Source organism: Thalassophryne amazonica, chromosome 13 (genome assembly GCF_902500255.1).
Source record: "Thalassophryne amazonica chromosome 13, fThaAma1.1, whole genome shotgun sequence".
NCBI lineage: Eukaryota > Metazoa > Chordata > Actinopteri > Batrachoidiformes > Batrachoididae > Thalassophryne > Thalassophryne amazonica.
In genome coordinates this window covers 40009903-40025275 of record NC_047115.1, presented here as the reverse complement: position 1 = coordinate 40025275, position 15373 = coordinate 40009903, and the positions used below count along the sequence as shown (strand labels likewise).

The window sequence follows — 15373 nt, the reverse complement described above, 5'->3', positions numbered from 1 at the left end:
CTTTGCAAATAACATTTTAACTATTAGAGAAAAAATTCTTCATAACCATCCCAAAGACATATCTTTATGTTCGACTGCTTTCAGTAATGCTGGTATTTGGTTAGACTCTCTCTCTGATTGTTCTGTCTGAGTTACTTTCATTAGTCACTTCCTCCAAACCATCAACATGTCTATTAGACCCCATTCCTACGAGGCTGCTCAAGGAAGCCCTACCGTTAATTAATGCTTCAATCTTAAATATGATCAGTCTATATTTATTAGTTGGCTATGTACCACAGGCTTTTAAGGTGGCAGTAATTAAACCATTACTTAAAAAGCCATCACTTGACCCAGCTATCTTAGCTAATTATAGGCCAATCTCCAACCTTACTTTTCTCTCAAAAATTCTTGAAAGGGTAGTTGTAAAACAGCTAACTGATCATCTGGAGAGGAATGGTCTATTTGAAGAGTTTCAGTCAGGGTTTAGAATTCATCATAGTACAGAAACAGCATTAGTGAAGGTTACAAATGATCTTCTTATGGCCTCAGACAGTGGACTCATCTCTGTGCTTGTTCTGTTAGACCTCAGTGCTGCTTTTGATACTGTTGACCATAAAATTTTATTACAGAGATTAGAGCATGGCATAGGTATTAAAGGCACTGCGCTGCAGTGGTTTGAATCATATTTATCTAATAGATTACAATTTGTTCATGTAAATGGGGAATCTGCTTCACAGACTAAGGTTAATTATGGAGTTCCACAAGGTTCTGTGCTAGGACCAATTTTATTCACTTTATACATGCTTCCCTTAGGCAGTATTATTAGACAGCATTGCTTAAATTTTCATTGTTACGCAGATGATACCCAGCTTTATCTATCCATGAAGCCAGAGGACACACACCAATTAGCTAAACTGCAGGATTGTCTTACAAACATAAAGACATGGATGACCTCTAATTCCCTGCTTTTAAACTCAGATAAAACTGAAGTTATTGTACTTGGCCCCACAAATCTTAGAAACATGGTGTCTAACCAGATCCTTACTCTGGATGGTATTACCCTGACCTCTAGTAATACTGTGAGAAATTTTGGAGTCATTTTTGATCAGGATATGTCATTCAATGCGCATATTAAACAAATATGTAGGACTGCTTTTTTGCATTTGCGCAATATCTCTAAAATTAGAAAGGTCTTGTCTCAGAGTGATGCTGAAAAACTAATTCATGCATTTATTTCCTCTAGGCTGGACTATTGTAATTCATTATTATCAGGTTGTCCTAAAAGTTCCCTGAAAAGCCTTCAGTTAATTCAAAATGCTGCAGCTAGAGTACTGACGGGGACTAGAACGAGAGAGTATATTTCACCCATATTGGCCTCTCTTCATTGGCTTCCTGTTAATTCTAGAATAGAATTTAAAATTCTTCTTCTTACTTATAAGGTTTTGAATAATCAGGTCCCATCTTATCTTAGGGACCTCATTGTACCATATCACCCCAATAGAGCGCTTCGCTCTCAGACTGCAGGCTTACTTGTAGTTCCTAGGGTTTTTAAGAGTAGAATGGGAGGCAGAGCCTTCAGCTTTCAGGCTCCACTCCTGTGGAACCAGCTCCCAATTCGGATCAGGGAGACAGACACCCTCTCTACTTTTAAGATTAGGCTTAAAACTGTCCCTTTTGCTAAAGCTTATAGTTAGGGCTGGATCAGGTGACCCTGAACCATCCCTTAGTTATGCTGCTATAGACTTAGACAGCTGGGGGGTTCCCATGATGCACTGAGTGTTTCTTTCTCTTTTTACTCTGTATGCACCACTCTGCATTTAATCATTAGTGATTGATCTCTGCTCCCCTCCACAGCATGTCTTTTTCCTGGTTCTCTCCCTCAGCCCCAACCAGTCCCAGCAGAAGACTGCCCCTCCCTGAGCCTGGTTCTGCTGGAGCTTCTTCCTGTTAAAAGGGAGTTTTTCCTTCCCACTGTCGCCAAGTGCTTGCTCACAGGGGGTCGTTTTGACTGTTGGGGTTTTTCCGTAATTATTGTATGGCTTTGCCTTACAATGTAGAGCGCCTTGGGGCAACTGTTTGTTGTGATTTGGTGCTATATAAATAAAATTGATTTGATTTGATATTTCTGTGGGACTCCGACTGATTGACAGGTTGAGGGTTGATGGTTTTTGGGGGTGGCTGGGTCAGAAGGATGAGTCTGCACAGTGACGATTCGCTGCAGACTGGGCAGCATTAACAGAGGGGCACTGGCCACGCTTTTCCAGATGAGGTAATTCAGTCACAGCTTTCCCACTGGTTATCTGAGTGGTTGGTCTTCTTGGCTGTTTGCACTTTGAGTCCTTGCACAGTTCCATGATGTTGTTGTAGCAGTACCTCTTAGCACCAGTGCTTGCTTGGAGCTCTGTTTTGGTCTTTCCATCATTACAAGTCAGACTTGGACATGTGGATGATTTGATGCAAGATTGTCCATCAGAGTGATGCTGTTCATTGTCCTCTGGATGGTACTTGCTGATGAATGGATGCTCCAGGACCTGATGAGGTCTTATCCTTTCGCTGCCATCAAACTGGAGCATACCTTTCACCAAGTGGAAAAACATCTTCCAACCATTTCTAACATCATATCTGCCTTTTTGCTGTAATATCAAAGTCTGAAGCTGAAGCTCATTTAGAGATTTGAACATCCACTGGCAGAATTCTTTTTGTTTAATCCCATTTGAGTATTCTTGAGGTGTTTTTAGTCTCCATGAACACTTTATATTTGCAGAAGAAACATTAATTAAATTAAAATGTGCTCTTGGTTATGTTTCTATTCTCTGTGTTTGCACGTTTGATTTTGTAAGATGTTTTTCTGATGCAGCTATCTGTTGTTGAATTAATTTAGTTTTTTTTGTGTGTGTTTTGTATTTGTTTTCTACATTTTCTCGTGTTGTCTTAATTGGATGTGTCGTGGCCCCTATCAGTTAACATATACAACGAATGATATACCACAGTTGCAAGTGGGGGTTAATGGTTTCAAACAGCTGATTTCAACCTCTTCAATACTTCTAACTCATCCTCAGCCCAGAACTGTACTTTGAACAATCAATAGTGAGCTCTCTATCTCCCCTTACAGGCAGAGACATGCACCTGCTGCTGTTTTGTTGTTGATTATTGTCATTCTGCTTCGACAGGCAGCAAGTCTGACGGTCAGAGGAGTCCTAATGACACCGTGTTCCTTCGCATGGATGAAATTCCGTACATCCAAGAGGACCGGCCGGAAAATTGTGCAGAGACTGGTGAGAGCCTGTGGTTAAACTGGCTTTTGTAAAACCCTGTCACACCTTGATGATTTAGCCAGAATATGCTGAGCATATTAAAAAGGCCGGCATACGCTGGCGTATGTCTAATAAGTTATTGGTAAGTTTTGTATAAGTTAAGAGCGCGTTGATATATGTCGTAATATGGTGAGGTCGTCAAATTTTTTTTTGCCATGCACAATATTTTCGACATATGCCAGCGTATGGCTCATATGTCCTGCACACTTCTTCTTTGTCTTTCGGCTGTTCCTGTTAGGGGTCGCCACAGCAGATCAATCGTTTCCATCTCACCCTGTCCTCTGTATCTTCCGCTGTCACACCAACCACCTGCATGTCCTCTCTCAGCACATCCATGAATCTCCTCTTTGGTCTCCCTCTTCTCCTCCTGCCTGGTGGCTCCATCCTCAGCATCCTTCTCCCTATATACCCTGGGTCCCTCCTCTGCACATGTCCAAACCATCTCAATCTCGCCTCTCTGACTTTGTCTCCAAACTGTCCCACCTGAGCTGTCCCTCTGATATGTTCATTCCTAATCTTGTCCATTCTTGTCACTCTCAAAGAGAATCTCAACATCTTCAGCTCTGCCACCTCCAGCTCTGCCTCCTGTCTTTTTGTTAGTGCCACTGTCTCTAAACCATACAACATAGCTGGTCTCACTACTGTTTTGTAAACTTTCCCCTTCACTCTTGCTGATATTCTTCGGTCACAAATCACTCCTGCCACCTTTCTCCACCCACTCCACCCTGCCTGCACTCTCTTCTTCACCTCTCTACCACACTCTCCATTACTTTGAACAGTTGACCCCAAGTATTTAAACTCATCTACTTTCACCACTTCTACTCCTTGTAACTGCACTATTCCACTGGGCTCCCTCTCGTTCACACACATGTACTCAGTCTTGCTTCTACTGACTTTCATTCCCCTTCTCTCCAAAGCATATCTCCACTTCTCCAGACTAGACTCAACTTGCTCTCTACTCTCACTACAGATCACAATGTCATCTGCAAACATCATAGTCCATGGGGACTCCTGTCTGATCTCATCTGTCAACCTGTCCATCACAACTGCAAACAAGAAAGGACTCAGAGCTGATCCTTGGTGTAATCCCACCTCCACCTTGAATGAGTCTGTCATTCCGACTGCGCATCTCACCTCTGTCACACTATTCTTGTACATGTCCTGCGCTACCCTAACATACTTCTCTGCCACTCCAGACTTCCTCATACAATGCCACAACTCTTCTCTTGGCACCCTATCATAAGCTTTTTCTAAGTCCACAAACACACAATGTAACTTTCTGTCGTTCTCTGTACTTTTCCAACAGTATTCTCAGAGCAAACATTGCATCTGTAGTGCTCTTTCTCGGCATGAAACCATATTGCTGCTCACAGATCTTCACCTGTTTTCTAAGCCTAGCTTCTACTACTCTTTCCCATAACTTCATGCTGTGGCTGATCAGCTTTATGCCTCTGTAGTTACTGCAGCTCTGCACATCACCCTTGTTCTTGAAAATAGGAACCAGCACACTTCGTCTCCACTCCTCAGGCATCCTCTCACTTTCCAAGATTTTATTAAACAATCTGGTTAGAAACTCTACTGCCATCTCTCCTAGACATTTCCATGCCTCCATTGAAATGTCATCTGGACCAACTGCCTTTCCACTCTTCATAGCAGCCCTCACTTCTTCCTTGCTAATCTCTTTTACTTCCTGATTTACTCTCACATCATCCAGCCTTTTCTCTCGCTCATTTTCTTTATTCATCAACTCTTCAAAATATTCCCTCCACCTTCTCAGCACACACTCCTCACTTGTCAGCACATTACCATGTGCATCTTTTACCACCCTAACCTGCTGCACATCCTTTCCAGCTCTGTCCCTTTGTCTGGCCAATCGGTACAAGTCCTTTTCTCCTTCCTCACTATTCAACTTCTTGTACAGCTCGCAATATGCCTTTTCCTTTGCTTTTGCCACTTCTCTTCTCGCCTTACGCCGCATCTCCTTGTATTCCTGTCTACTTTCTTCATCTCTCCGACTATCCCAAACCTTTTTCGCCAACCTCTTTTTCCTTATGCTTTCCTGGACCTCTTCATTCCACCACCAAGTCTCCTTGTCTTCCTTCCACTGTCCAGGTGTCATACCCAGTACTGCCCTAGCTGTCTCCCTCACCACATCTGCTGTACTTTTTCAGTTGTCCAAAACTGCTTCCCCTCCAACTAGTGCTTCTCTCACCTGCTCGCTAAATTTCACACAACAGTCTTCCTCCTTCAGCTTCCACCATCTGATCCTTTGTTGAGCTCTCACTCTCTTCTTCTTCTTTACCTCTAAAGTCATCCTACAAACAACCATCCTATGCTGTCTAGTGACACTCTCTCCTGCTACCACCTTACAGTCTGTGATTTCTTTTAGCTTGCATCTCCTATAAAGAATGTAGTCCACCTGTGTGCACCTTCCTCCACTCTTATATGTATCCCTGTGCTCCTCCCTTTTCTTAAAGTAGGTATTCACCACAGCCATTTCCATCCTTTTTGCAAAATCAACTACCATCTGTCCTTCCCCATTCCTATCCTTGATACCATATCTACCCATTACTTCCTCATCACCTCTGTTCCCTTCACCAACATGCCCATTGAAGTCTGCTCCTATCACCACTCTTTCATGCTTGGGCACACTCTCCACCACCTCATCTAATACACTCCAGAAATCATCTTTCTCCTTCATCTCACAACCTACCTGTGGGGCATATGCACTGATGATATTCATCATCACCCCTTCAATTTCCAACTTCACACTCGTCACCCTGTCAGACACTCGCTTAACCTCCAACACACTTTTAACATACTCTTCCTTTAAAATGACCCCAACACCATTTCTCTTCCTGTCCTCACCATGATACAACAACTTGTACCCACCGCCAATGCTCCTGCTCTTACTTCCCTTCCACTTGATCTTTTGCACACACAATATGTCTACCTTTCTCCTCTCCATCATATCAGCCAGCTCTCTCCCTTTACCAGTCATACTACCAACATTCAAAGTCCCCACTCTCATTTCCACCCTTCTAGTTTTCTTCTTCTCCCGCTGTTCGTGGCAACGTTTTCCTCCTCTTCTTCGTCATCTTTGCCCAGCAGTAGCCCAATTTCCACCGGCACCCTGTTGGGCAATAGCACCAGTGGCGGACGTTGTTAACCCGGGCCGCGACCGATCCGGTATGGGAATTAGATTCTGAGTCTGCATAGTTGGGTTGGCTTGTTTTACGCCAGATGCCCTTCCTGACGCAACCCTCCTCATTTATCCGGGCTTGGGACCGGCACTCAATGTACTGGCTGCACACCCCATGTGGCTGAGTTCTCATATGTCCTGCACACATGGGACATAAATTGTAGGTACGTTATGTACACGTCCACACATTACTTGTGACTCATAAGTCGAAATAGGCGAGATAATGTTTAGCGTACCCAAAACTTATTTATAACCTATGAGTAATGTGCTGTGAAACTATGTGTAACTTGTTTGCCGAGTTCTCGATGACCACAGAACTTACTGAACGTATCAGCTACAGTATAATAAGAGCGACTTTATTGTCACTGTAATAAGCAATGAAATTTGGCGTATTGACAGTGATTGATGTAAAAAATAGGGTTTGGCAGGAGGAACCTGTCAGTACTCTTCAGACTCCATGGTGAACAGACATGCAGGATCCAGCAAGGCAACAAGAATACCTACTAGCTGTCCTCCAACATCAGCCTGATCTCATGGATTTGACACTGCACCAGCTGCGTGCCAACAGAGCCAGGAGAAGGAGAGATGAACAAAGGAGAAGGACCTGGGTATGCCCACATCCTTGGCCAAGAGAGTTCTTGCCAGCAGAAGTTCGTTTCGGCATGATGGCGATGTTGATCCAGGCACTGTGACACTTGCACAATTTGATCCCCGCACTGCTGTGCAATTTGTCGTGACAATGTGTCCCGCTGCATGCCATGCTTTGTCCTGCTTGTCGACACACTATATAAAATAATCATTTCGTAGCCGATGACGCATTGGCTGATGAAACCATTTTCTCATTGCTCCCAGAATCACAGGGAAATTATCTACAGCTGCAGGTTGTGTGGTGGAGAACGCATTTGGAATTTAGTCTCAAACGTCATTATTTATAATATATATTATAATGGATTGATAAAACAGTTGCATTTTCATTCCTTCTTATGAGTTAGATAATCTATCTGTAAAATTATGTTTATCATAGATAGTAACAGAGATAACAGAGTAGTAACAGAGATAGTAACATCTCATCAAAATCATTCAGATGCCCTGTGCGCAATGACACGCAGTGACTTGCAGTGTTTTTGAATAGGATGCGCAATGTTCATGACTAGTTCATAAAATGAATGCGTGCCAGTTTTGAAAATTTCAAAAAAAAAATTTGCGCACTGGCACGCAGCCGCGCACAGTTCACGCACAGCTTACAAGAGTTTATGACAGGTATACTCAGTGGCACGCCAGATTGCATGCCAGGGTGGGGATAAAGTTTGTGCAATTGCCACGTGGTTGTTGTTGATATGCTGCCGCACACCTAAGTGGAACTATAGTTGGACATTATTTGCGTACGCTGGCTACACAATACACAGTCATTGGTGTAAATTCATTGACACATTAAAAGTTAAGAATATGACATGTATATGTTCAACTTGTTATGAATGCGCTATGTATGGGTCCAACAGTGGAAAAAAAAATTCAGCATATGCCAGCATTTTTTAAATGGTCGGCGCTGGCTAAAGTTGTGACAGGGCCCAAAGGAGGGGGAGTAGCTTGTTTCAAGTCACTGAGAATGAAGTAAATCTTTGGTGTTTCCTACATTAATAACCTATGTTTATAGATTATATAGAACTTAATTAATCCCTTGTGAAGACTCCCTCAGGGAAACTGAGTTTCCAGCAGCATTGGACAGTAGCGCACAGGGTAAGAAGCAGACAGAGTATCAAAAGTAGAATTAAGAAACAATTTGCAAAAATGAAATACAAATATAAATACCAGAACTACTGGCTACAACTGCTCCTCACTTTCCTGTCCTTTGTCTTCCTGTTACCCCCCTGAGTGAGGAGTTGTACAGTCTGATGGCCTGAGGGACAAAGGAGTTTTTCAGTCTGTTGGTCCTGTACTTGGGAAGGAGCAGTCTGTGGCTGAAGAGGCTCCTCTGGTTGCTGATGACGGTGTGCAGAGGGTGACTGGCATTGTCCATATGTCCAGCAGTTTGTCTAGTGTTCTCTTCTCTGCCACCATCACCAGAGAGTCCAGCTTCATGCCAACCACAGAGCCAGTCCACCTGATCAGTTTGTCTAGTCTGGATGTGTCCTTTTTGGATGTGCTGCCGCCCCCAAACACACAACGGTATAAAAGAGGATGCTGGCTACCACAGACTGACAGAACATCCACAGAAGTTTTTTGAAGATATTAAATGACCGCAGCCTCCTCAGAAAATAATCTATACAAAAATGTGTGCTGAACATGTGAGACAAAAAAGAATATTCTCCAAGGATTGATGTATCCGTTTTGGGTCATAAAGTCTGAAAAGATTTGGACATAGCAGAGGGGGTTTTATGCTGGAGGCAGATGTATCAAGTGGCATGAGAGCAAACAACTCGGTCCACACTTCCCTATCCTCGGCAAAGTCGTGTAAAGCTTCCCAGGGGATCTCAAGGCATTCCCAAGCCATCTGGGAAATATATTCTCTCCAGTGTGTCCTAGGTCTTCCTCCCGGTTGGACGTGCCTGGAACATCTCCCTAGGGACACAACCTAGGGACACAACATCAATTATTGTTATTTTATTCAATTAGTAGTACTGATTATAGGAAATCATTGTTGAAGAGCCTGTAGTTGCTCGGTGGAGGTGTGCAGCACACTACAGTACTTAATAGAATTTAACAAAGTTTCTTCTAAACACCAAAAGCTCATCAGCATCATCAGAGCAGATATCCATCACAGAATTTAACCTGCATAACACTGCACAGTAATCTTAGGGATATTTGTCATTCAGTGGTTTTATCATCTCATCCCTGTTTTTTTTTTCCTCAGACATGCCTGCTGAGTCTCAGCCATCCACCTCTCCCTTCATCAGCTCCCTCTCTCTGTCCAGCTATGAGGACACCATTGGGAAGAGGCTGCTGCATAAACTGAGTGAGTGAACTCTCTTTCATGAAGCCACCGTGCACCCACACACTTTCAAATGTGCCCAAACTTTACCCTCAGGCTTAGCAACAGCACTGGATGTATCTTAGCAACAGGTGACGTGCCGTGTCACTTGCAGCATCCTACTCTTTCCTACAGAGCATATTCTCTAGATGATTCCGTCCCTGTGCCCTCACACCGAATGACTTTTTTTTTTTTTTTTAAATCAATGCATTTTAATTTAAGCAGAAGAGGGATCAGTTTGTAGACATGTGCCTCTGCTGATCAGCGCTGAGCTTCTTTTGAGAAACACTTGCAACACCATATTTTTATTAATCATGTACAGTAGTGTTCAGAATAATAGTAGTGCTATGTGACTAAAAAGATGAATCCAGGTTTTGAGTATATTTCTTATTGTTACATGGGAAACAAGGTACCAATAGATTCAGTAGATTCTCACAAATCCAACAAGATCAAGCATTCATTATATGCACACTCTTAAGGCTATGAAATTGGGCTATTAGTAAAAAAAAGTAGAAAAGGGGGTGTTCACAATAATAGTAGTGTGACATTCAGTCAGTGAGTTCGTCAATTTTGAAGGAACAAACAGGTGTGAATCAGGTGTCCCCTATTTAAGGATGAAGCCAGCACCTGTTGAACATGCTTTTCTCTTTGAAAGCCTGAGGAAAATGGGACGTTCAAGACATTGTTCAGAAGAACAGCGTAGTTTGATTAAAAAGTTGATTGGAGAGGGGAAAACTTATACGCAGGTGCAAAAAAATATAGGCTGTTCATCTACAATGATCTCCAATGCTTTAAAATGGACAAAAAAAAAAAAAAAAAAAACAGAGACGTGGAAGAAAACGGAAAACAACCATCAAAATGGATAGAAGAATAACCAGAATGGCAAAGGCTCACCCATTGATCAGCTCCAGGATGATCAAAGACAGTCTGGAGTTACCTGTAAGTGCTGCGACAGTTAGAAGACGCCTGTGTGAAGCTAATTTATTTGCAAGAATCCCCCGCAAAGTCCATCTGTTAAATAAAAGACATGTGCAGAAGAGGTTACAATTTGCCAAAGAACACATCAACTGGCCTAAAGAGAAATGGAGGAATATTTTGTGAAACTGATGAGAGTAAAATTGTTCTTTTTGGGTCCAAGGGCCGCAGACAATTTGTGAGACCCCCAAACTCTGAATTCAAACCACAGTTCACAGTGAAGACAGTGAAGCATGGTGGTGCAAGCATCATGATATGGGCATGTTTCTCCTACTATGGTGTTGGGCCTATATATCGCATACCAGGTATCATGGATCAGTTTGGATATGTCAGAATACTTGAAGAGGTCATGTTGCCTTATGCTGAAGAGGACATGCCCTTGAAATGGGTGTTTCAACAAGACAATGACCCCAAGCACTAGTAAACGAGCAAAATCTAGGTTCCAAACCAACAAAATTAATGCCTCGCAGATGTGAAGAAATCATGAAAAACTGTGGTTATACAACTAAATACTTGTTTAGTGATTCACAGGATTGCTAAAAAAGCAGTTTGAACATAATGGTTTTGAGTTTGTAGCGTCAACAGCAGATGCTATTATTGTGAACACCCCCTTTTCTATTTTATTTCACTAATAGTCCAATTTCATAGCCTTAAGAGTGTGCATATCATGAATGCTTGGTCTTGTTGGATTTGTGAGAATCTACTGGTACCTTGTTTCCCATGTAACAATAAGAAATATACTCAAAACCTGGATTAATCTTTTCAGTCACATAGCACTACTATTACTCTGAACACTACTGTAATCAGGACCATTTCAGTATTGTGATGCAAAAACATCTCTCTCGGTCTGTGGTAAAAATCCAGTTTCAAAAAGGTTGACATTCTGTAACTGGGCTTGGATTATGGTGTTCCTGGAAGGTGACGGGACCATGATGATACCACCTGTAAAATTTTAAAAACATTTCCTTTCTGAATTACATAATCATAAGTTGAAAAATCAACTATTTTGTTTTGTTTATTCATTCATAGATTGTTTTTTTTTTTTTTTACAATCTGGTAAATTTACATCTTGTACATGCAAGAATAAACGGGTGATGCTTAGACTACGGGCACTTATGTCCTTTGATCATATTGTATGAAAAACAGAAAAAAGAGGAAATTTCACACTTTTATAGTTATCTTTACAATGAAAGTGTGTTAAGAAATTTGTTCTAGTAGTCTATGATGACTTTTTCACCTTTTTTCAGCATCATTATATGCAAATATTGCCGTTTTGTGCTTGTCCCACACTCAGACTTTTGATCTTCAATGATAAAAATGAATGGTAAAGAAACGTTTTTTCTAATGTTTTAAAATATCTCTGAATAAAATATCAGTAAAATAATCAAAACATAATTGGGGTAGTCAATGTCATACAACTGTTGTGATTTTTTTAAACAAAATGTAGTTGTCCTGTTATGTGTCGGACGCAGCTCGGAGAACCGACCAGCGTTTGAAGGACCCAGTATGAAATAAGCAGAGCACGGTACAAAGGCTAACTGAATTTAATACATAACAGTGATAATATAATAATAAAAGGTGCGGCCTGGCGTGGTGCGCTCCCAGCAGCGCTAACGGTCCGGAGCCAGAAGCTGTTTCGGACCCAAGGACCCCGCCGACACCCCCCAGGTGGCCGCAACAACCGAGTCTGTGAAAGAAGGAACCATTATGTGAGTCCACACTCTACACACAGAACACTTAAAGGTGTACAAACAGCAAACACTTCCTGGCTTGATTACTGATCAGCTTCCCAACCTGCAGGCATGGAACATCCAGTTCACAAAACTCCACTGCGGTGAAAGCTGATACATGACTAACAAACAGCTCAATACAATAAGGTGTGAGGGACACCACATTTACTGACTGTATAAATGTTAGTCACAAAATCTAACGTACCTCAGGAAGTGTGCTGACGAGCGTGAGACCTCACCCCCTCCTCTTTCACAGACTGTGCATCAAACCTGGACGTTCTCAGCATCCGCTGTTGATGAGATGGCTCCCGAGACGACGATCTCACCCGTCTGGTCACAAGGTCGAGTCTCTGGCAAATACACACTGTGCACTCCAGTCTTAAATGCCAACATGTTCCAATCCATCCAGATGCACCACAGCTGTGAGTCCTGACGAGTCGCAGGTGATCAGGGTGAGGTCCTGACAGCCTCAGCAACACAGCCACTCAGTCCCAAACGCACGCCACCTGGGAGGAAAACCAAAAAACAGAAACAAACCGGCAGCCAGGCCCCCCCAGCCATATAACATGTCCCACACTATTGCCGTAATTTCCACCACAACACTGTAATGTCCCTAAACAGTTTGTATGAAAGATTGTTTGGGTAGTTTCTATGGAGATAAACAGTGACATCAGAGCACATGTATATAGCACCAAATCACAACAAACAGTTGCCCCAAGGCGCTTTATATTGTAAGGCAATGGTGTGGTGGAAATTACATTTACAAGGCCAATAGTGCCCGTAGTTAAAGAATCACCCAAACATTTCTGAATTTCTGAACGGTTACTGAAATACAGCAAAGGGCCTTTCAATCAAGGTTAAAGGTAAACAAAAATAAAATAAGGAATTTCTCATCATTTCAGCTTAGGGTAACTTGTTCCATTAGACTAGAGTTTATAGAACAGAGCTGCTCATTTTGCTTTCTGCAAGTCAAGTCTGAGCGCAAGCAATAGATTAATGTATATTTCGTGCAGCTGAATCACGACTTGCCGTGCAACCAGGTTGTGTGTAGTGTGTATATATATATATATATAAAGTCATTTCAGTGGTACCCAAGGATCCTTCAAAGACACTTGGTACCAAAGGCACCCAGTTTTTGCTTTAGGTTACTGGTTAGTATCCAAGTCTCACAACCATACAGCAAGACAGGCAGCATCAGGACCCTAAAGACCTGGACCTTATTGCCTACAAAGATAGACATCAAACACCTTTGTCGAGTGACCTCATGACTCCATAAGCTCTTCCCAGACACCTCTCCATCTTGCTTTCTAAATTAATAAATTACTGATAAGTAGATTAGTGTTGTAGTTATTTTTAGATGTTAATTATAAAAAGTTAATTTTCTATAAAATACAATATATTTACAGTGCATCCAGAAAGTATTCACAGCGCTTCACTTTTTCCATTTTGTTATGTAACAGCCTTATTCCAAAATGGATGAAACTCTTTTTTCCCTCAGAATTCTACACACAATACCCCATAATGACAATGTGATATTTTTTGTAGATATTTGCATTTATTAAAAATAAAAAGTAAGAACAGAGAACAATAATCTCTATAATAGCAATAATCAATATAACAATAATCTCTTCCCACCGTCAGACATGAGTAGAATTTGCTGACTAAAGCAGGAAAATAATCTTAGTATACTAAATGTTTGCAGTTATTTCCTTATGTATTAACCTGTAAATTCTTCTGGAATTTCAACATCATTCTCTTTTGTTTATAGGCAACAAGAGGAGGAAAAAGCCTCGTGATGGCGATAAGAGTTTAGAGGAGGCTTCAGAGCAGCCCGCAGTGACTAGGACAGTCACACTGAGGACTGATTGTGTGTCCTCGGTAAAGAAGCATCTCTCAGTAAACTCCCTCAATCCACCAGTACGACTCTCACAGGAGCCATCCTACCTGCTGTAGCCGCCAGTCAAACTCAGGCTCTCAGTGACGACACATCGTGTTCCACCACTGCCTGATTTCACACAAACCTCAGTCATAAACTTAATGGAACAAATTACAACAATACATTGAAATATGTTCACTGGAGTGAAATTTACTGAAAACTACAAGTGCTATACGAGCACATACTCCGCCACAACACTTAAGTACATATTACTGTGTAATTACAGGTTCCTCAACAAGAAAGCCGATGGAGAAGAAAAACAAAGGAATCTCTTCTTGCTGTAACGACAACATTTTACTGGGCGAGTGTAAGTTCACAACTTAGCCCTGAAACCTGCAACACTTTAATTATTCATAATTAATACCATAAAAACATAATCATAAAACTCTCTTCTACTTCTAATACCTCACCACTAGATGACACTAAATCCTACACTCTACAGCTTTAAGTAAATTTCACTGCACATTTTTTCAGTTCACAAATAGATTCATCTAGTCTTTTATACTTGACTGAGAAATCTTGGCAAACATGTCAGGTCAATGTTATATTTTTTTGTTAGCTGTATTTATGATGTCAGTCTTTAAAGCACAATGTGGAACTGGAAATGGCAACGTGTTCTGTAATTTAATAATACTTAGCCTGTATAATTGTGGTTATCACATCAGTTCGACTCCATGACATCAATCAAGGACCTTAGCAAAGGTAGACATTAACACAGACCAAATCTAGACTCGAGTGGGTGCCTGCATTCTGAAATCAACTCCTCTCACATGTTTAGGAGGAATGTTGTTGGTAAGTTTATAGGATTATCTTACACATACTATCATACCATTCAACTTAAGGTGCATCATAGAAAATTCCTTTTCATTTATATTTTTCAGTGCAGTCTGAATCAACAGGTTCACTTTGAAAAGTAATATACTTATTCTATCCTGAGATTCATTAGCAAGAAATATTTCTCTTAATTTATGAAATAAATTCGCTTAAAGATAAAGATCAACTTTATTTATCCCGAAGGAAATTATTTTGCCAGAGTACCGAAACAGTAAACAACAGTTAGTTAAATACACAATTACAGAAAGTGTTAGTAGTTACATAGAAAAAAGCCAACTAGAATATAAGTACCAAAAGCAAGTGTAGGACAGTGCCTAAAATGATAAAACAAAATAGAATAAGTACAAGAAATTTATGTGAAATGACAGAAGATATAATGCACAAGATATTTGAGAATATTGCACATAAGTTGAATAACTCTTATGTATTCATCCT

The 15373-nt window shown here is 41.3% G+C and overlaps 1 protein-coding gene across 1 annotated transcript in view; it reads left to right on the top strand.

Annotated features, from left to right (window-relative positions):
• LOC117523633 (metal transporter CNNM4) overlaps nt 1-14375 on the top strand; it is an 84176-nt gene extending 69801 nt beyond the window's left edge. Inside the window, exons 8-10 of the mRNA XM_034185208.1 lie at nt 3150-3254; nt 9347-9448; nt 13937-14375. Coding sequence (XP_034041099.1) covers nt 3150-3254; nt 9347-9448; nt 13937-14121 — 392 coding nt within the window. The 3' untranslated portion in view covers nt 14122-14375. The remainder of the gene's footprint in view (nt 1-3149; nt 3255-9346; nt 9449-13936) is intronic.
• Nucleotides 14376-15373: the final 998 nt, after the last annotated feature.